At 31.0% G+C, this 23,620-nt stretch overlaps 4 protein-coding genes across 4 annotated transcripts; 3 read left to right on the forward strand and 1 right to left on the reverse strand.

The window, feature by feature from the left end:
• Positions 1-9,859: 9,859 nt before the first annotated feature.
• LOC119605917 (28S rRNA (cytosine-C(5))-methyltransferase) lies at positions 9,860-12,264 on the forward strand. The gene is made up of 4 exons (XM_037959266.1): positions 9,860-10,167; positions 10,239-10,500; positions 11,126-11,394; positions 11,455-12,264. Exons 1-4 carry the CDS (start codon positions 10,042-10,044, stop codon positions 12,112-12,114), a joined length of 1,317 nt encoding a protein of 438 aa, XP_037815194.1. The 5' UTR covers positions 9,860-10,041; the 3' UTR covers positions 12,115-12,264.
• LOC119605918 lies at positions 10,492-11,026 on the forward strand. Its single transcript, XM_037959267.1, has one exon. It carries the CDS (start codon positions 10,558-10,560, stop codon positions 10,951-10,953), a length of 396 nt encoding a protein of 131 aa, XP_037815195.1. The 5' UTR covers positions 10,492-10,557; the 3' UTR covers positions 10,954-11,026.
• A 1,240-nt stretch (positions 12,265-13,504) lies between the features above and the next one.
• On the reverse strand, positions 13,505-15,995 carry LOC119605916 (protein nanos). The gene is made up of 4 exons (XM_037959265.1): positions 15,662-15,995; positions 15,053-15,566; positions 13,948-14,438; positions 13,505-13,889 (listed from the first exon to the last, which is right to left on the reverse strand). Exons 1-4 carry the CDS (start codon positions 15,707-15,709, stop codon positions 13,623-13,625), a joined length of 1,320 nt encoding a protein of 439 aa, XP_037815193.1. The 5' UTR covers positions 15,710-15,995; the 3' UTR covers positions 13,505-13,622.
• Positions 15,996-18,896: 2,901 nt separating this feature from the next.
• LOC119605921 (mitochondrial import inner membrane translocase subunit TIM44) lies at positions 18,897-21,536 on the forward strand. The gene is made up of 3 exons (XM_037959272.1): positions 18,897-19,094; positions 19,221-19,298; positions 19,637-21,536. The coding sequence occupies exons 1-3, from the start codon at positions 19,092-19,094 to the stop codon at positions 20,846-20,848; spliced, it is 1,293 nt and encodes a 430-aa protein (XP_037815200.1). The 5' UTR covers positions 18,897-19,091; the 3' UTR covers positions 20,849-21,536.
• Positions 21,537-23,620: the final 2,084 nt, after the last annotated feature.

The raw sequence follows: 23,620 nt of genomic DNA on the forward strand, positions 1-23,620 counted from the left end.
CATTTATTTTGAAGTTGTTTGTATTACTGTTAGCTTAAGCTTAAGCTGTTAGGATTATTATCCCTGAAATTACAGATTTTTGATATTTTTTTCAATTAGGGTGTTATTTAAAATTCTTCAGCCGATATTAGGTTTTTAGTATTATTAATGATCACTGATTTTAGTTTTCTCACTTAGAGCATTATTTAAAGAGCTACAGTCGATCTCAGGTTCTATATACATATAACAATAATTTTTTGATGGATAAATAAAGTGATCACAATAATTCGTTTTCTCAATTTAGCCTTTAATTAGGGATCTATAGGTGATTTTTAATTTTACGTAGCAAAAATCAATTTTTGATCAATTGAAGTAATCTTATTTAAGGATCTGCAGACGATTTTAGGTTCTTAATGCAAACCTAAGTCTTACGTCCTTCCTACTTAAAACCTTGGAACGGATAGTCGATAGCATGGTTAAAAGCAGCATACCATACAAAGACCTTAAATATAAGCAGCATGCTTATGTAAAGGGACGATCGATGGAAACCGCTTTAAATGAAGTTGTCCACTACATAGGTGAATCTTTCGATAGCAAACTGTATACACTGGCGGTATGCATTGACATCGAAGGCGCTTTCAATAACGTGCACACTGATACCCTTATCCAATCCCTAGACCAGTTTTATGTTGACCGGGTGTTCCGTAACTGGATCAACTACATGCTAAGGAACAGATGGATAAGCTGCGAGATGTACGATATAACTATCAGGAAAAAGGTATTTCGCGGTATACCACAGGGTGGCATTTTGTCTCCTTTACTCTGGGTTACCACGATTAATAGCCTCCTAAGGACCCTAACCGAGAAAGGACTTAGACCTGTCTGCTATGCAGACGATGTCGTAATACTTTTAAAGGGAAAGGATCCAAATTACTTGTGTAGAAGAGCTGAGGAGGCTCTGAATACGGCCTTGAGCTGGGCTCAACCGAGAGGCCTCAATGTTAACCCGGCGAAGACGGAAATCTGTCTTTTCAAAAGAAAGACAAAAATGTCTACGTATACTGAACCTTGCTTCCGTGCTGGGCGATATGTAGGAGAACCATAGGCATGAAATGGGGTCTTAGTCCTACTATGACAAATTGGCTTTATAAAAGTGTAATTAGACCAATTCTAGCTTATGCTTCAATAATCTGGTGGACTGTTTTGGACAAAAAGTGTAATATCAAACTACTACAGGGAGTTCAGCGTACATGCTGCTTGGGTATAAGTGGTGCCATGTGTACTACTTCAACCAAGGCTCTGGAAACGTTGCTAGATATTCCACCCATTGAAACATATATAAGATATGAGGCGGCGCTTACAGCCGAACGGCTCTTTACTTTAGGCGAACTGGCCAAAAACGGTTATAGGACACGTCATCAATGTATACTGGACACATTCGAAGGTTATACACATTCATCGGACGTGCCTGATCGCATACCAGACACTGAATATGTCGGAAACTTTGAAACACTAATCCCAGATAGAATGTCTTGGTCAAGCGGAACATTAGAGCAAATACCAGTAGGAATCCGTTGCTACACGGATGGCTCTAAATTAGGGGACAAAGTGGGCCTGGGGTTCTATATTGAAGACCCAGAAACAGAAATATACCACCGTTTACCTAATCATAACACAAGCTTCCAGGCAGAAGTACGAGCAATAACGGAATGTGTAAATTGGATTAGAATAAATATGGCGCCCACAGGTCTTAATATATTTACCGACAGCCAGAAGGCAATTTGTGCGGTATCAGGTAATAGAGTTAAATCTAAGACCGTATTGGATTGTAAGAAAGCTTTAACTGAATACTCTCCCAGAGGTAAGGTTCACATCATATGGGTACCACGCCACTCGGGAGTAGTCGGCAACGAAAGGGCGAATGTAATAGCTTTAATGGGAAGTGAGCTCGATGTAGTTAACCTGACAAACGCAAAACCATTCGACGCAACAAAAGCTGAATTAAAAATATGGATGAGAGAATCCGATAAGGCCTCTTGGAATAATGAAACGGTGGGTAGAACCACAAAGATTCTATGGGGTGACCCTGATGAGAGCAAGACGAGAAATCTTCTCAAAATGAGCAAGTCTGAGGTTAGTATGATGGTACGTATTCTGAGCACATCTATACAAAATTGGACGTGCGGATTCAGACGAATGTAGAGCATGTGGAGAGGACAGTGAAACTCTGGAGCACTTTCTTTGCCATTGTCAGGCATTCGTCGAAGTTAGATCCAAGTATCTAGGAAGTGATGTTATTCCGGAAATAACATTCTTAACCAACACCGATTGGAAAATTCTTAGGAATTACGTCCAGGAAACTGAGTTTCTGAACATGGAAAAATAATACATTCAGTGAACAATTTTTTTTTTTTTTGTCTTTCTTGAATTGGAGCGCACAACAGGCCCGATAGTGGCCCAGGTGTATTTCTTCGGATTTGATGTAGTATCCTATCAACCTAACCTAACCTAATGCAAAATTCGATTTAAGATGGAAAATTTAAGTGATTACAGTGGAACGTTACACAGTGGTATAGGAAAAAAAAAAGAGGGAAATAATTCGGTAACTTCTAAACGGTTAATCCGATTTTAATGAAATTTGGTATGCACAAAGAGGAGGTGTTGTCGAGTTTAGGTTTTGAATTTGGACCTTATAGGCCAACCAGGGGCCCGGCGGGGGGTCCTCAAATTAGGACACCTCGGCTATGTTAAATTTTTAAAACGATCCTATTTCTTCATTTGAGTTCCGATTTAAAAAAAATTTCGTATATAGAATCTCCTCATCGAGCACTATAAAAAATGTCGTCGTAGCAGTAAATTATCTCTTATAGTTTAGGAGATATTCGCATTTGAATATTAAAATTTTAAAATTTTTACCGTCCTTACTTTAGTTTTTTTGATAATAGCAGGTCCAAATATTTCCGATTTTCGCCATTTTTTTTTATTTGCTTAACAACAAGTTTATATACCAAGCAGTGAAAGAATTATGTAAAAATCATGACTGAGTCCAAAGTTATAGGCATTTAAATTTAAAAAATTAAAAAAAGGCGATTTTTTGTCATTTTTTTGGGAAAAAAGTATCTTTTTCTTTTCAAGTTATCTAAAAAGTTTCTAAGAAGATGTATATAGAATTTATACTTTTTGGAAAGCTGACTTTACATAAAATACGATAAATGAAACAAAACCTAAAAATTTTTGATACCGAGGGGACCAGGTCCATCCAAAAAAACCCTATTTTTTATGGAAAATTAAATTTTGAGCAAAAATTCTCAAATCGCATAGTCGATATCAAATTATAGTGACCTGTTTTATATGACCCAATAAGTTCTTAATCATTTTGTAACGGGTTTCGATAACCCCGCCCCTGGTATGGATATAATAGGCAAAAAACCAAAAAATCCCATTTTTGGGATTTTTTAAAACTTTTTTGGGAATTCCGGGATTTCTAATAAGAAAATTCGAAATTTTTATTTAATTTTGGATTTTGAGTAAAAAAATCTACCTAACTGTAAAATTTCATCAAAAAATATTCATAAATAAAATTTTTATTGCAATTTGAAAAATTTGTATCTTCGCAAAAACTGAATAAAAAACATTTTTTAATTTTTTTTAAAAAAAGTATTCCGCGAATTTTTTAATTTTCAAAAATTATATACAGTTTTGAAAAATAGACAAAATTACCTTTCCATTGATATATAACATGCCTACCTAATGTTTTTTAAGTGACAAATTAATTAGGGAAAACTCAACATCTTTTAGAAAATTTACCTAGCACTATTATTTTCATCCATATATGTAACAAATTTAAGAGTTAACCTTATGGATGAAAATAATAGTGCTAGGCAAATTTTCTAAACTCTACCTAACTGTAAAATTTCATCAAAAAATATTCATAAATAAAATTTTTATTGCAATTTGAAAAATTTGTATCTTCGCAAAAACTGAATAAAAAACATTTTTTAATTTTTTTTAAAAAAAGTATTCCGCGAATTTTTTAATTTTCAAAAATTATATACAGTTTTGAAAAATAGACAAAATTACCTTTCCATTGATATATAACATGCCTACCTAATGTTTTTTAAGTGACAAATTAATTAGGGAAAACTCAACATCTTTTAGAAAATTTACCTAGCACTATTATTTTCATCCATATATGTAACAAATTTAAGAGTTAACCTTATGGATGAAAATAATAGTGCTAGGCAAATTTTCTAAAAGATGTTGAGTTTTCCCTAATTAATTTGTCACTTAAAAAACATTAGGTAGGCATGTTATATATCAATGGAAAGGTAATTTTGTCTATTTTTCAAAACTGTATATAATTTTTGAAAATTAAAAAATTCGCGGAATACTTTTTTTAAAAAAAATTAAAAAATGTTTTTTATTCAGTTTTTGCGAAGATACAAATTTTTCAAATTGCAATAAAAATTTTATTTATGAATATTTTCTGATGAAATTTTACAGTTAGGTAGATTCTTTTACTCAAAATCCAAAATTAAATAAAAATTTCGAATTTTCTTATTAGAAATCCCGGAATTCCCAAAAAAGTTTTAAAAAATCCCAAAAATGGGATTTTTTGGTTTTTTGCCTATTATATCCATACCAGGGGCGGGGTTATCGAAACCCGTTACAAAATGATTAAGAACTTATTGGGTCATATAAAACAGGTCACTATAATTTGATATCGACTATGCGATTTGAGAATTTTTGCTCAAAATTTAATTTTCCATAAAAAATAGGGTTTTTTTGGATGGACCTGGTCCCCTCGGTATCAAAAATTTTTAGGTTTTGTTTCATTTATCGTATTTTATGTAAAGTCAGCTTTCCAAAAAGTATAAATTCTATATACATCTTCTTAGAAACTTTTTAGATAACTTAAAAAGAAAAAGATACTTTTTTCCCAAAAAAATGACAAAAAATCGCCTTTTTTTAATTTTTTAAATTTAAATGCCTATAACTTTGGACTCAGTCATGATTTTTACATAATTCTTTCACTGCTTGGTATATAAACTTGTTGTTAAGCAAATAAAAAAAAATGGCGAAAATCGGAAATATTTGGACCTGCTATTATCAAAAAAACTAAAGTAAGGACGGTAAAAATTTTAAAATTTTAATATTCAAATGCGAATATCTCCTAAACTATAAGAGATAATTTACTGCTACGACGACATTTTTTATAGTGCTCGATGAGGAGATTCTATATACGAAATTTTTTTTAAATCGGAACTCAAATGAAGAAATAGGATCGTTTTAAAAATTTAACATAGCCGAGGTGTCCTAATTTGAGGACCCCCCGCCGGGCCCCTGGTTGGCCTATAAGGTCCAAATTCAAAACCTAAACTCGACAACACCTCCTCTTTGTGCATACCAAATTTCATTAAAATCGGATTAACCGTTTAGAAGTTACCGAATTATTTCCCTCTTTTTTTTTTCCTATACCACTGTGCGTTATTTAAGAATCAACTGCTGATTTAAGGTCTTTCATATAAAAATATATTTTTAGCAGAGATTTTATTAATTTTCTTCGGTTATATTTAGGTTAAGCAGAGTTATGCACCATAAAAAGGTGCAAATTCTCTCGGAGACCATAAGGTCCATTGTGATTTCCTTCAAAGAGTGAAGATTGAAAGACAAAGAAACAAAACAACTATAAGAAAACAAGAAGGAAAGAAGAAGAGGATAGATGAATAGAAACTGGTCCATTCTCAAAGGATTACAACCCAGAAGATATACCAAGTTATTACCCTAAAGAAGTAAATCTATGTTCCCCTATAAAGACCAGTCAAAGAAGTGTCTAATTCCATTGACAAAACTGCCATTTCAGCCTGAAATTTTGTATCCTAGGACAGTGGCAAAGTATATGGTCGATCGTCTCTACCTTCTCCTCATTTTCATAGTTACTGACAAAGGCCCTAACTGAGCAATGACCCATTAGCATCCCATCATCAAAATCCTTAGACTGCGTTTATTCGGTCCTTTATTTTGGTAGCCCACATATCAAGTGTTGGCCATAGGGGCTTTGATATTATGCAATTTACTTTGTTTCCATATAGCGAATCGGCAAATTATAGGAGTGGTCGTAGGACCATTCATGCTTACATATCGTCACCTAAAACGCAAAGGGCCCTATCTAACATTTTTAAAATTTTACAGGAGAAACAATAAACTATTGAAATTGAAAAGTTTGTTTCTATCAACGCGATTTATTTGTAGTAAATAAACAAATTGTTTAATAGCGAAACATATCAGTTGTTATGATAGTTGACAATGGCGTATATCAAAATGGATAAATTGGACTTTTTACCTTTAATATTTAAATGTTTTTTGCCAATAAAATCGCTAATTTTGGTCCATTTTGTGTGGACATTTGTTTTGATGCAATAAATTATAATCAACAATAAAATCGATTTTGAATTTTTGGTTATTTAGGGCCGTTTGCGTTTCAGGTTACGTTATGTATATAAAAATTCGTTTTGCCTATTTTTGTAGGAATATTTGTATATTTGGCATATTGATGAGCTCCAAAACACAATTTAGGGGGTCCAGTTATATGGGGGCTAGGTAAAATAATGGACCGACATCAACCAAAATCAATAGAATTCGCAATTGCCTAAAAAGTAATACGTGTTCTAAATATCATCGATTATCTTCAAAATTGCGACCTGTAGTTTGATTACTAGGCTTAATCGAAAATTATTCTAAGCCGACGACATTTTTTATAGTGCTCGATGAGGAGATTCTATATACGAAATTTTTTTTAAATCGGAACTCAAATGAAGAAATAGGATCGTTTTAAAAATTTAACATAGCCGAGGTGTCCTAATTTGAGGACCCTCCGCCGGGCCCCTGGTTGGCCTATAAGGTCCAAATTCAAAACCTAAACTCGACAACACCTCCTCTTTGTGCATACCAAATTTCATTAAAATCGGATTAACCGTTTAGAAGTTACCGAATTATTTCCCTCTTTTTTTTTTCCTATACCACTGTGCGTTATTTAAGAATCAACTGCTGATTTAAGGTCTTTCATATAAAAATATATTTTTAGCAGAGATTTTATTAATTTTCTTCGGTTATATTTAGGTTAAGCAGAGTTATGCACCATAAAAAGGTGCAAATTCTCTCGGAGACCATAAGGTCCATTGTGATTTCCTTCAAAGAGTGAAGATTGAAAGACAAAGAAACAAAACAACTATAAGAAAACAAGAAGGAAAGAAGAAGAGGATAGATGAATAGAAACTGGTCCATTCTCAAAGGATTACAACCCAGAAGATATACCAAGTTATTACCCTAAAGAAGTAAATCTATGTTCCCCTATAAAGACCAGTCAAAGAAGTGTCTAATTCCATTGACAAAACTGCCATTTCAGCCTGAAATTTTGTATCCTAGGACAGTGGCAAAGTATATGGTCGATCGTCTCTACCTTCTCCTCATTTTCATAGTTACTGACAAAGGCCCTAACTGAGCAATGACCCATTAGCATCCCATCATCAAAATCCTTAGACTGCGTTTATTCGGTCCTTTATTTTGGTAGCCCACATATCAAGTGTTGGCCATAGGGGCTTTGATATTATGCAATTTACTTTGTTTCCATATAGCGAATCGGCAAATTATAGGAGTGGTCGTAGGACCATTCATGCTTACATATCGTCACCTAAAACGCAAAGGGCCCTATCTAACATTTTTAAAATTTTACAGGAGAAACAATAAACTATTGAAATTGAAAAGTTTGTTTCTATCAACGCGATTTATTTGTAGTAAATAAACAAATTGTTTAATAGCGAAACATATCAGTTGTTATGATAGTTGACAATGGCGTATATCAAAATGGATAAATTGGACTTTTTACCTTTAATATTTAAATGTTTTTTGCCAATAAAATCGCTAATTTTGGTCCATTTTGTGTGGACATTTGTTTTGATGCAATAAATTATAATCAACAATAAAATCGATTTTGAATTTTTGGTTATTTAGGGCCGTTTGCGTTTCAGGTTACGTTATGTATATAAAAATTCGTTTTGCCTATTTTTGTAGGAATATTTGTATATTTGGCATATTGATGAGCTCCAAAACACAATTTAGGGGGTCCAGTTATATGGGGGCTAGGTAAAATAATGGACCGACATCAACCAAAATCAATAGAATTCGCAATTGCCTAAAAAGTAATACGTGTTCTAAATATCATCGATTATCTTCAAAATTGCGACCTGTAGTTTGATTACTAGGCTTAATCGAAAATTATTCTAAGCCGAATCGTATAATTAAAAGTGGGTATATGACCATTAATTCTATGTTTTACATACATTAGCACCAATTCACTAAAGTGGTGTACGGTATAATTAGAATGAGTGTGTCTGTTACTTTTTTGACCAAAATCCTTAATTTCCAAAAAAATCGGTGCAAAATTACGCCCACGCCCATATATCCCAAAACTATATGTTTCATCAGAATGTATTCCAAATTAGGCTATAAGTTTTTGATAAGATAATAAACTAAACTCCTCAATTAGAAGAAAATAGGTACAAGGACACGCTCACCTCTCATTTAATCTAAAGTATAAAAACATCATTCTGCCTAAATGTTTGAGGAGTGATCGTAGAACTTGAAATTTGATATGTTAGCCTCTGATAAAAAAAGTGAAATTTAAAAAAATCGGTGCAAGGACACGCCTACCTCCCATAGAAACTAAAAAAACGTTTAAGCATTTACATTTTTCATCAGTATACATTCAAATTTAGAATATATGGCAACTAGAGATGAGCGATATTTTCACGACTGTGATTTAATCACGGTGATTAATAATTCACTGGTAGCTATTGTGACTGAAATGATCAAATAATAGTTACTTGCAATGACGTTCTTTAGTTGCATTGCCAGCTTCAAAATAAGAGAATGATTTCAGTCTAGAAATGATCACTGGACATTCATGCATTCATTATTTATAAAGTTTCCATGCTATTGCTTAAAAACGTCCAGTATTCACATCATTTGGGCAACTGGCAATGCAACTGAAATGGAAACCGAGATATATAATCGACCCATAAAAAATCCTGAATGTATAAATGTCCAAGACTGTATAATAGAACTCATCTCATATGACTTCGTCCTTATGACAAAACAGTTGTGCCTGTTAAATATCGTAAAATTTACTTATAAATCGCGACCTTTATCGTGCGCACAACTAGACTTGTAATTGATATATGGGGTTTAGAAACTACATCAGTTAGATTAGACATTATTGACGTTTTAAAAATCTTTTTAATATCTAACAGAATTGTTGTTATAAATCATAAAATGACTTACCTTATTTTACTGAATACATACTGAGGGAATATATGCAATGTAATTTTATTAAATCTGAAACACCATTGAGTCCTTCTGCTAGAGATTATTGCACTTTGTCTACGTTTTAAATCAAACACAACTAAATTCATCACTTCTTGCTTACATATATTACAAAGTACTCTCTAAATAAGTTATTTTCAACCGTTTATGATTTCATTATAAAAAGATTTTTATTAAAAATTTTTCTCTACTCTGTAAAATTCAACACTTTCGCAGATGAAATTTTTTTAATAAGCGAAATAGCGGTAAAATGTTTGACATATAAAACAAACAAAAAAATGGTAAATAAAATCATGTTGCCATATACTAACCAAAACAATTAATTTTGAACTGGCAATACTGTCACTAAACTTTAAAAATGTATTTGCTTTTGTAATTAAAAATTTAAAAAAATTAGACAAGCAATCATTGTTTAACCCAAAAATATTATTTTTGTGAATAAATTATTTTATATTGATAAAAGAAATATTAAAAATTTCATGTTTTCTGTATGCAATTCGAATGATAGCAACATTTTAAACATCATTGCCATATGTAAAGTACGTATAAACAAACTATTTCTTACATCTGGCAGTACCCTACAAATGTGCATTTGACATTTTGCTTTGTCGTCACGTGCATTCAAAAAACAGCTGCAGTAGAAGAATAAACACGATAATTAACAAATAATACAAAAAAATAATGTCAGGTTTTCAACATTCGGTAAAAGTGCCCACACAATACAAGAGGGTTGCAGCCATATTAAAAACTGCATTGGAAAATCGTCAAAAATCTTTAAAAACTTTAATTTATGAAGAAAAACATGCTGTAAGTAGCAAATAAAACAAACATTTACAATAACACGTGCTAAATACAATATAAAATGAATTTCATTACAGCGCATTGGTAGCATGCAAGCAGTGTTAAAACAGTATATAGACAATCGTGGAGCCATAGACGCAGCTATTGAAGAGACAAAAATCCTAGAAGACAATCCCCGTTTAAATCCCGCCTTGTGTAAAATTCTGGTAACAGAATTGATATTTGGACGCAAAACGTTAAACGGAGAATCGAAGCCAGTACAAACTGTACGTGAATATAGAGATCGCTTAGTAGAAGCTTTGGGCGGTGAATCAAACACAACAGAAACAAAGAAAAAAGGCAAGATTTTCTTAAATATTTATACAATTTGAACAAATTGAAAGAAATTAAAAAAATATGGGCAAAAATAAGCTAAATGTTCCGGCCAACAAGCCTCAAAAAGATGAAACGCAACTTTTGCAGCAACAAGAGGACGATAATTTAGAACCTGTTGCTCAGGTTTATGCAGGCGACGAAGAGGATACCAGCACTTCTGCATATCTATGGCTTTTGGTATTTTCCGTTTTAATGTTTACCTTTCCGTTTCTCACTTTCTACGGTGTTCGCTCTTGGCTAGATGAATCATTCGAGTTTAGCACTTTTCAAACCAATTGTTTCTCAGTATTGGCCTCAGTAATCGTAGTCAATTTCATTATATGCTTATACGTTTACAAAGCTTTCCGTGAAGGCGGTATTACTATCTCAAAACCAGCGGCAATCGAGGTTGCTGAAGAATCTAAGAAAGAAAACTAAATATTGGACTGCAGCAAACCATTTTTTTATATTATAACTATTTTTTAAATAAAATAGAATACACTCACTTTAAACTATAAATTCATTCCTTTTTATTAATAAAAAAATTATAATCACGATATTTGCATAAATTAACCGACTTTTCTTTTTGCCTATTGTTCCTGTTCTGTAGATCTAAAGCCTCGTTATGTTCGAGTCAATACAAATTTGCTTAGCATGGAGGAAGTCCATACTATGTTGGCCCAGGAAGAGTTTCGCAAATTGGATCTACCACCTTTTGAGAATTATGAAGATTTCTTGAAAGCCATACAGGATTTAAAAGAAGAAGAATATCTATTGGATATGCATGTTGATAATTTGTTGATTTTCCATCCGAAAAATAAACATTATTTGGCTTGTCATCAATACACCAAGGATAGAAAGTTTATGTTGCAGGATAAGGTTGGTGAAGTTTTAATTGATCCTTAAATATGAGTAATATAACTTTCGATTCTTTTGCAGGGCACTTGCTTGGTAGCAGAACTTCTACACCCACCGGTGGGTTCTACAGTTTTGGACATGTGTGCGGCACCCGGTATGAAAACCATACACACTTGCAATGTTTTACAAAATAAAGGCACCATATATTCTGTGGAACAAAATCCTGAACGTTATCGTGTACTTTGCAATATGACCGAATCGGCAGGCTGTAAAATAGTGCAACCTATTAAGGGAGACGCTCTCACTATAACGCCCGAACAATGCCCGGGAGTTGAGTACATACTAGTAGATCCCTCTTGCACCGGTTCGGGTATACAGAATCGTCTCTCTTTAGAACCTGAAGAAAAATCTCCCGAACGTCTTAAGAAATTGGCTGGTTTACAAATTAAAATGCTGTCTTATGCTATGTCCACATTTCCGGATGTTAAGCGCATTGCCTATTCGACCTGTTCGCTGTACGAAGAAGAAAACGAACAAGTTGTTCAAAAGTGTTTACAATTAAATCCGAATTTCAAGTTGTTGAGTGGCAAAAAAGCTTTGCGCAACAAATGGCGTAGTGTTGGCAGTTCAGAATATAAGAAAATTGGCAAAAATTGTATTTATACGCGTCCGGACGAGGATTTGACTGATGGTATTTTCATTGCTATATTTGAGAAATGTAGCAGTGCAGACGAAGAGTAATGTACTGGAAATTTTCAATATTATTTTTTAAGATTTTTTATGGGTAATTTTATGCTTTGAAGTGCATATATACATTTATGCATAAGATTTGATTGTTAAATAAAAAATTTTTATATAAAAATTTTCCCCTTCAGTGGGACATTAAAAAAATGTGTTTTCATAATTCTTCACGATTTCACATACATAATTATTTTTTCAAATTAAATTAATACAAGCCGAAAAATTTTAAAAAATTCAATACCAAGGGACGAATCTGATCTCATATTAGACAATAACATGAAGATATATTAGCCTTACGATTGAATAGATAGATAGATAGATCTTATTCGATATTGAATCTCATCGTCTCAAATAGGAAAATTACAATCAATTTTACTTCATAATATACATATGTACTTATGTGTTAAACCTACAGATCTTAAAACGAATACATCAAAGAAAGTAAGTGAATCTCATGATGATCATTATCATCTTTTTCATTTCAACATAATATGGTTAACAAATTAAAACAAACAATTTTAACTGTTCAGTAATACAAAAAAAAGAAATACATTTATTTTAATAAAAACTTAATGTAATTGTTACAAATCTATTATTAATTTGCTGTTCATTTGTAATTTTAACGACACTTCAAATATTACATAAAGTATTGAAACTATGTATACGAGTGTGTAAATTTAAAATAAATTATTTAAACATAAATAAACCATTTAAAAAAAATAAATCAAAATTAAAAAAACACAATTTTAAATCGATTTCAAAATTAATACAAAAAAAAAAAATGAACGAATAGAACACAATAGTTCATAGAATGATTACTCATTATAATAACTGCTATAAAGCGAAATCTTCTGAAAATCGTGTACTAATAAAGAAGATATATTGTTAAATAATAAGTCAAATTTTGATCTTTTAATTTAAATTTAAAATCATAAAAAGGTTAAAAAAACATAATAAGAAAACTTGTTAAATTGTTAAGTTATTAGAGATAAATCAAGTATTTTTTTAAATATAATTTTAATGTAAACAAAACAAAAATTAAAATCGAATTCTCTTTTGATCAACAAATAGAGAAATAAAAATTAACATCATTTTGGTATTAAAAATTAATAAAATTGCAGATTTTTGATATTTTTAAATTCATCATTTGTGTAATAAATTAACATATTTTAGAATATTTTAATTGTTTATATATAAAATAGGGTTTTAAAAAAATTAAACAAATTGATTTTGTTTAAAATGTTATAAATATATAAATTATATATTAAAACTTATTGACTAATATTAATAACGATAACGCATCTAGCGTTTGAAAAGATTTTTTTTAACTTTTAGTTAAAACAAATTTAAAATTTGAATTCAGTTTTCATTTTTTTTTTTTTTTTTTTTCTTTTTTTAATAAATAAAATAAATTTTTATATGATTTTTTTATGCGAATATATATCAAATTTAACTTGATATTAACTTTCGCAAAACGATAATAAAATCAATACGATTTGATTTCATTTTTAAACTTTCATTTGTTGTTTGTAGTAGGTGTCCTTGGCTAAACGGAACGATTCCGCTTTAATGGCATCTTCCATTGTTATAATGGGTTTTTGTGGACAATACTTGACAGTATGTGCCATATCTCCGGATGCTTTGCAAATTGGACATATGTAGGTTCGTAATTTTGGGCAGAGAACTCTGCCTAAAGAATCACGCACGGCATGAGACTTTACAACGGCCTCGGGTTCATTATTATTTTCACAGAAAACACAATGTTTGGCCGAAGACTGTCAATAACAAAAGTAAATTAATATTTAATTGAAAAAGAAATAGTTATCTACTTACATATTTTTCATTTTTGTTGCCATAACGTTTTGGCAACTTCTTTTGATTACAATTATAATCAATGTTAACAGCTGCTGCAGCTGTAGCCGCTGCGGCGGCAGCAGCAGCTGCTGAAACTGCATTCGAATGTTGCTGCATATGACTGGGCAACATTTTCCAAAAATTATTATTGAAATTTATATTGAGATTATGTTGCTGCAACTGCTGTTGCAATTGTTGTTGATTTAAGGTTGCTGCAGCAGCAACAGCAGCTGCTGCTGCTGCATTTGAACTAGCAATTCCACTGTTGGGCTGATGTTGACCATTGGAAGTAGAATTGTGTAGATTGGCAGCTGTAGCAGTTGAGGTATTATTAGTTAAATTCATACCCAACTGATAGCGATTTAATTCATCACAAATATAACCATTACAAGCAAAATCTTGCATTACAGCATCCACTGGAGAATGTGTGGATAGTTGTTGTTGTTGTTGCGGTGTAATGGTGGGTGTTTCTGTAAGATGGGAAATTAGAAAATTAAATCATTTGTGTGAATCTATCTATCTATCTATCTATCTATCTATCTATCTATCTATCTATCTATCTATCTATCTATCTATCTATCTATCTATCTATCTATCTATCTATCTATCTATCTATCTATATATCTATCTATCTATCTATCTATCTATCTATCTATCTATCTATCTATCTATCTATCTATCTATTTCTAGGTAACGGACTAACCAATCAACCAATTGTTTGTATGTACATACATTTCTACATACAAATGTACAACGGTGCGCAGGATTATATATGTGAAAGTCTTACAGGTTCAGTGGAAATTTATATAAAAAAATCATATTTCTTTCTTCTTTCTAAACAACACTAAAATGTATTAGATCGTAAATATTCATTCTAACCTCAAAACAAAAAATGTTTTGCTCTGTTAAACTTAACATTCGCAAAATTCTTAGAAAAAGGAAATAGAAAATCAATTAAAGTATAAATTCTTACAGCAGAGAGCGTTAACAACAATAAGAAACAATAATTCTAAGAAATGTTAAAAAAAAAAATAAAGCATTTCCTTGAAATTTATTTATATGCATAAAACGAATTAAAACTTACCATTAGAATAGGCTGTTAGCATGGCAAACATTTTAAGAGATTTGGAAATTTCATCCTGTTGTTGTTGGCTAGTTGTGGAAGAACCTCCTATATTGCTACCATTAGCAAGAGCTGTCGATGACTGTTGATTGCCAGCGGCAGCAGCAGCAGCCATAGCCAATTGATGTTGTGCTACTGCAGCAGCCGCTAAATGTTGCTGATGAGCCGCCAACAATTGTTGCTGTTGTATAGCTGTCATATTTTCAAAACCAATACTGCCTAATCCACCACTGCCAGTCGGTGAGGAGCTGGAAGTATTAGAAGAATGGCAGGCAGATGAGTTTGGCGGCGACATTGAAACTGGTGAAAGCAGTAAGGAGCCGGTGGCTGATGTGCCATTTGATGAGGTTGGTGAAATGCTGGGTGATGATGTTGTTGAACCGGCAGCTGCTAAAGAGGCACATGTATCCAAGTACATTTCTTGGAAGCACTTCATGTTTAAGCCTAATAAATTCGTAAATGTTTCAGCATTTTGCTAAGGAGGAATAAAATTATTACACACACATAAAAGAAAATATAACTGTTTTTTAATCTTCCCTCCTCCTTTTCCCTTGTTTTTTCTTAACTTACCATATTACTTTCTGGGCTGCTGCGGTACATGACGTCAGCACTCTGCATTTATTTCTTGGAATTAATAGCAATCCAACAACACAAATTCCGTTAGGTTTCTTCTTTTCCAATTCCTTTGTTTTATACAGATCAATTTTTCTATGATTTTCTGTAATAGTTTTTTGTTAAATATTTTTATTATTTTATTTTGTTTAAATAATTTTTTGGTTTTGTTGAATTTGTATGGTGTCGTTTGTAGCGCAGTTTTTCTGAATTTATTTTTATTATTTTCCTTTTTTCCGAAAATATTTTTCACCGTGCGCTGTGTCGTTTTTGCAAATTAAAATAAACTCGTTTGATTTCGCGTTGATATTTAAATTCCTTTGAAAAAGGGATTTTATAACTGCATTTTTTAGATCAAGTGTTGGAAAATGTTTGGAGAGGAATTTTTTAATATAATTTTTTGTTATCGATATGTTTGTAAAATAACGATGACAATTTTGTTGAAATTTAAGAAAAATTAAAAAACATGTTTTTTAAATTTTCTTCAAAATATTGGAATTATAAAACGTTTTGAAATGGAATGGACTAACTAACTATCGACTTTGGTTACTTTTTGTATATAAAAAACATATGTTATAATAAACTCAGTTATAACGAATCCTCGGACAGAACAACCTACTCTTTCACTCCCTCAAATAGAATTTCATAAAATTTTCCTTTATTTTCTAACAAACTTCAAAAATTATGTGTTGAAATCAGAAGAAAATATTCAGCTTTGTTTGAAAAAACTTAAATAAGTTAGGAAATTCATGAACAAGTAAAATCAATCAGGGTGTTTTTTTGTTAAGAATGTGAAATAAATTCATAATTTATATTCTTTTATTTCTTGTAAAATAACTTTTACGCAGTCTTATATAGCACACTATAGGTCTTCAATGATGTATTTCTTATTTTAAAATAATTCCCCCCAAAAATAGTAACAGTTTTTTAAATCCGTATAACATCTCTGTTTCTTATTAGTAATAAACTAATAACATATATATAAAAGCTCTTTGCGCTGACAACCTATTTCATAGTTGTCAATTTTTTTCTGCTATCTCCCCCAGAGAACTGAGTTGATTGGACTTAAAGCCGATAAAGCCTAGCCGCCAAACAAAATGTCAAAGCGGCCGGCGACGAAAATTTTTCAGCTTAAGACGTCATGAAAATTTCGCTATATTGTGAATAATTTACAGAGAATTTTACAATATGAAATTAATTTATTTTAATTTAAAAAAGTTTTCTTTTATCTAATAATAAGCCGCTCATTGAAATTTGGACGTCGTAAAACTTTGTTCAACGTTCGATGTACATGTTTTCCTCACATAATTTCGACTTTACGCGTGGCTAACGTCAAAGCTTTGTTTGAAGCGTCGGCACCAAAATTGTACTACGAATACCAAGATTTCCTACTCTGGTAGCCAATCCCGATTTTTAATATACATTTTTGCCAGGGTTGGCAAAATTTGTACAATTGTTCCTTTGGTTGGTACAATTCGATCTTCAAAAGTACAATGGTACACCATTTTAAAATATACAATTTTAAAATATATTGCCTTACCCCCATTATCTTAATGTCTGGTTATATTTGATCGTTAGGTTAAACTGACAGTTTTCATACAAAAATTATTTTAACCGGCATAATATCTACCGGTTAAACGATAACCGGAGTTGGTGTTAACGGGGGTTATTGGAATAAACATTTGAGCATTTTACTTTTAACATAAAGTTCATTGAACTACCGACTTCGGTCAAATTTTTACTAAACGTCGGAAAAGGATATTATAAAAAATCCTGGAAGAGTTTATAACTAGACAACATTTAATAAAGATTATTTAGGATTATTTTTTTATCCGATCGCTCTTCTATTCTTTGGACTAGAATAGAATCTATAGACTAGAAAATAAATTAATGCTATGATTCCACTGAGGCGTTTTGATCAAATCTAGTGGATTTGGGCAAAACTAGATAGTATATCAATGACTATTCTATAAAGATTTTGGACTAGTATAAAAATACTAGTTTATTGTCTAGTTATAGACTATGGTCTATATTTTTTGCAATAACGTAAATTTGGTACAATCGGATTCAAAAAAGTACACTTTTTAATGCTATTTTGTACAATTTGAAAATTCCATTTGAAATCCTTGATATTTCAAAATCCCACTTTTTAATCTCTCGGATTCCGTTTTAATTTAAAAAATCTTTTTTTTTTTTACTTATTTGTAGAATTTTTTGTTTACTTTTATTTGATATTTGTATTTATTTTAATTTAATTTAGATTTATTTTTATTTTAAGAGCTTTCCTCTTTAAAAATGTTAGCTTCGGAAGCAAGAGCGTATTCACTATTACATTAATTTCAATTAATAGTTTTAACACTTAAATTATTGTAAAAGCTTGGTGCTTAAACACATTATTGTAAATTAGGATAATACATTATAGTCTTAATGCTATGTTACCACTGGCTTGAAATCTACTAGATTTGCCATACCTCCTCAAGGTGTTTCCACTGAAATTACTGGTTTTTGATATTCGAATTTTCGAATAAATTTTGTCATTTTAATTTAATATTTACACAAAAAAGTTAATTTTCTTTGAAATTACTCATTAAAAATATATAATAAAGGTTGTAAATGTATAGATTTATTTCTTAAATGCCACCAATTTAAAATTGATAATTTTTTATTTTTTTATTTCGAAATTAAATGTAATTTTTTGACAAAAACATTGAATTTAAATGGATAGCCTATAATGACTTGTTCAAATAAATACATTTTAAACATGTTTTAAATGAAACCTAGCAGATTAAGTAGATTTGGATGTGTCAGAAATGTATGGCAAATCTACATGACTTCAACTAATTTTGCCCAAATCAACTAGATTTGCTCAAAACGCCTCAGTGGAAACATGGTATAAGTGTTCATATGTTATTTGTTTAAAATAGATTCATTATATCAAAAATGGGTCAATAACTATTAATATTAACATTAAAAAATCGTTGAAAATTTAAAAATATTGGCCTCCGGTAAATTAGTGGTTAGCGTTCTAGTCTGGTAGACCGGAGGGTGGGTTAGATTACCACTGGAGGCACTGGTTAATGAGAGCACAACAGCCCCGATAGAGGTGTATTACTTCGGATTTGATTTATATACATCCTACTACTAACTAGCCGGCTTACAATTGATTTTAAGACGGCGCCGTTAATATTTATCGGCGCAGTGCTCATACTCCCCCTTCAAATGATAACAGTGACACTGACAGTTCAACAGGCATGAGTTTAGTAGGAAAAGAATAATTTCTACCTTACGAATCGAAAAAATTACATAAATACGAATTCATTAGGAATTTTATGTAGTAAAATATCTAAAAAATAAATAAAAACTAAGTTTACAATAGAAATTTTACATAATGGTAAGTGAAGTGATGAAATTTCAGTGAAAAATCAGTAAATTAACCATTAATAGTGAGCGATAATAGGTTAAATTATGTGCTGAACAGTGGTATAAAAGATTAATAAATTTTCTTCAAATTTTTCAGTACAAATTTTTGACTTTAACCAGAGGCAATAAAAGCTTATTTGTGGGTAAACAATGTCTGCAAGTGGTACAGAATCAGGTGAGTAAATTATAGGTATAAGTTGTTTGTTTTCGGTTATTGTCAAATTCCAAGTGGTGTATATCATACGATTGTTTGTAATCATCATGTTAAAATAAGTCAAAATGTTATCCCCTATTGAGACAATAACAGTGTGATATATATGTAGGTATATCGTATTTAAGATTCTCAGATATTTTCGTTTAAAATTTCACCGGTTTAACATGATGTTGAAATATAACCCTCAAGTTTAAGAATTTCAAGTTTTCTTCTTGTCCTAATTGTACTACATACAGACATTGTGCATGTTTTCCGTTTCCAATATATATAAAATCCTATCTTATTTATTTTTTTTCTAGCGTTGGTACTCCCAACCTGGCAGACGGCCCGGCTTCTTTTCACAATTCATCGATAATATCAAAAACGAAATGGACAAAAATAAAGAAATGAAAGAAAGCATTAAGAAATTCCGTGAAGAAGCTCAAAAACTTGAACAATCCGAAGCCCTACAATCGGCCAGACAAAAATTCAATATTGTCGAATCTGAAGCTCAAAAATCATCGTCCATTTTAAAAGAACAATTGGGTTCTATCAAGGAAAAGGTAAGCGATGTATTGGAAGAGGCTGGTAAAACAGAAATTGCTCAAAAAGCTTCCAAAATAACAGAGGAAATTTCGAAACAAGCTAAAACGGCCAAAGAAACCATCTCAGAAAAGGGTGAGAAAATTGGACAGACTTCAGCATTTCAAGCGATATCGGATACAACAAAAATGATCAAACAAGAAATGGATGCACAAAGTATAAATTCCCGAGTTTATAGATCGCCTGCACGCCTTCGTAAACGTAAAGAAGTTGAGTTTGCTGCTGATGAACGTGTCGTTGAACCTAATATGGAGGCTATGGGTGTAGAATTGCATAAAGATTCGAAATTCTATCAATCGTGGGAAGATTTCAAAAATAACAATGCCTATGTTAATAAGGTACTCGATTGGAAAATGAAATATGAGGAATCGGAAAACCCCGTCATTCGTGCTTCACGCCTGCTTACCGATAAAGTCTCCGATGTTATGGGAGGATTGTTTTCGAAGACAGAATTATCTGAAACTTTAACGGAACTGTGTAAAATAGATCCCAACTTTGATCAAAAGCAATTCCTTAAGGATTGTGAAACTGATATTATACCAAATATATTGGAAGCCATGGTTAGAGGAGATCTAGACATTCTCAAAGATTGGTGTTTCGAAAGCACCTTCAATATTATATCCACCCCTATTAGTCAAGCCCTTAAGGCAGGTTTATACTTAGATTCGAAAATTCTAGACATTGAAAATATCGACTTGGCCATGGGCAAAGTAATGGAACAGGGGCCTGTACTAATTGTAACCTTCCAAGCGCAACAGATCATGTGCGTTAGAGAGCGTTCATCGAACAAAGTTGTTGAAGGCGATCCCGAGAAAGTAATGCGTGTCAATTACGTTTGGGTATTATGTCGAGATCCTAACGAATTAAACCCTAAGGCTGCTTGGAGACTAATGGAACTTTCTGCTAACAGTCAAGAGCAATTTGTGTAATATGTATAGGTAAACAACCAACAACTTTTAACTGTTACACCTCCTTGTAAAACTTAGTTCTTAAGTTATTATTATATATAGTAGATATCAAGATGAATTGTGTCTATTTGATAGTTACAAATTACTACTTAGCTCTGCTTTTAAACTATAATACAGCGAAAGAAATGAACAAACAAGAAAACTTGTCTAAAATATAGTCCTTGTAATTATGTATTACGAACATAAAAGTCCATACTTTCCTTACCTCAGTGACTTTATATTCGTAAACTTATAAGGAAATATTTTATACGACTTTTTTTAAAAAACTACATTTATTTTTACTGATTTATTTGTAATGGAATTTTTTAAATTGCTTTAATTTTGGTTATAAGGCAGTTTAAAAATATTTTTCTTTGTTAACAAATTTTTATTAAAATTACTATTTTAAAAAATAATTCTTTTTGTGTAAATAAAACTCCCCCTCCTCAATGTCGTTTTTCGCCGAATGTCAACATTAATAAAAATAATCTATAACGCAATTTATATACAATTTGTATATTTTAATATTAAAGCAAATTTCCACTATGTGGCTTAAAAAATAAAATTTATAAACGACATATAAAAAATGTGTTAGAGATATAATAATGTTGATTTTATTTTTTAAATAAAACTATTAAAAAAATAAATTTCTTTAAAATTAAGTTTTATTTGGAAATTTTAATCAATCGTCTCGGTATCATTTTCTATCATTATTAATTCTTGAGTTATGTACAATTGATTTTCGGAAATATATGGGAGCTATGATCAATTATGAACCGATCAAGGTTTCAGTTATTGATGTTAGATTTATATGGGCATACATTTGTGGTAGTACCGTTATTTCAGAGGGTGTTATTAACAATAAGTGCATTTTCCGGAAATATGCACAGGAGCTATATAAAATGTTTAACTGATTCTAATAATTTTCAACCTTTTTATATAGGAAAGGATCAGGGATGGCAAATGGAAAAAAATGTGACTTACCAATTAAAAATTATCATTTCAATAAGGAAATATGTACATATACAGTGTCGGACAAAACTATAGCACGAACTTTTACTTATTAGAAAAAAGCTTAGTAAAATTAGAAAAATTGGTTATTTTGTAATTCAAATTATTAGTTTAGAAAGAATATAGTCTAGAAATTATAAAAACCATGAAAAATAATGTCATTGAAAACTTTAATACATTATTTTTGAACAAATTACATAAATTATCCAAAAAATTGCAGCGAAAAAACTAAAGCACATAACCTTGGATATATTAAATTTTAGGGAATTTAAGGAAACTTTTAATAACATTTGCTCTTAAATAAGGAAATAACATTTCTTGTAGACATTTTAAGAGCAAACTTACGTAAAATAAAGTGAATTCATGCCATTTTTAAAGTACTTTTTGATCTTTCACCTTTGCAGTGCGCTTTTCTTCAACTTAAAATTAAAAAATGGCTATTCAAAAGTATTTTTTGCGATTAAAAAAAAATTATTGATGGTTTTAATAAATGTCAATCAGTATCACATATTTCTTAAAAAAATAATATTTAAAACACTATAATTTAGCAAATTATAGGCCACTTTCAATCATCAGGCTTATTGGCTGTAGTGAGGGACCAAGAAAAACCCCTCAAACGGGAGACCAGTGTCGAATTAGGATATTAAAAATGGTTCTATTGTAATAACAGGATCCATGGCAATTCAATTACTATTAATTATTATGTCCAGTACTATCTTGCAGAAGGTTGCACAAAGCCACACATTGAAGTAAAAACGGGTTTTATTTTGCATATATTTCGAACTAGGTAGGACGGATTTGACTGAACTGCACTTCGACCGAAATTTTATACAATGAACTTTTTTCTGACGAATCGAAGCAAAACTAAAATGATTTCAATGAATTACAGTTAGAATCTGGACCAGTAGTGTAATTAGCGGTATATATTTTAGTAAAAATAAAACACGGGGAGGTATAATTGTGGTCTTGGGGTGTTTTCCATGTAATGTGATCGGAGAATTTTATCAATATAAAGTAAAAATATGGAATAAAAAATCGTTTTATATATGAAAATATCTTGCACAATATAAAGCTGTACTATACAGCGGAGATAATGCCTCTAAAATGGAGAAATCAACAAGAAAACGATTATCAACGGCTTATAATTTACAAAAATTATAAACTAATAGATGTAATTTTTTGAAGAAATTTTTGTCTCTGATTTACATTTATTAAAATCATCCATAATTTTTTTCTTTTAATAGCAAGAAAAACTTTTTAGGAGCCATTTTGGATATTAAATTGCTTAAAAGTGCACTACGAAGGCGAATGACCAAAAAATACTTATAAAATCGTATAAATTTACTTTATATTACATTAATTTACTCTTAAAATGTCTTCAAGTGAAATTATTTACTAATTTAATACCAATTTTTATTAAGTTTCTAAAAATTCACTAAAATTTAATATATTTATATTTTCTGATCAAAAAAAATTAATTTTCATTCTAAACAACATTATGTTTTATTGTTTTTAAAATTTCTAGACTATATTCTATCTAAACTAGTAATTTTTATTACAAAATAACCTTTTTTAATAATTTTATTGAGCTTTTTTCTAAGAAGTAAAAGTTCGTGCTTTAGTTTTGTCCGCCACTGTATATATTTAAAATTGTACAAAATGAGTCATTGGAGTAGTACCATTGTGCTTTTGAAGATAGAACTGTACCACGGTATACTTAGCAAGATACCAGCACTTGAGAGC

Source organism: Lucilia sericata, unplaced genomic scaffold, assembly GCF_015586225.1.
Source record: "Lucilia sericata isolate MDLA Ls3-8-SP2 unplaced genomic scaffold, ASM1558622v1 Contig000532F_arrow, whole genome shotgun sequence".
In the NCBI taxonomy this organism is placed as follows: domain Eukaryota; kingdom Metazoa; phylum Arthropoda; class Insecta; order Diptera; family Calliphoridae; genus Lucilia; species Lucilia sericata.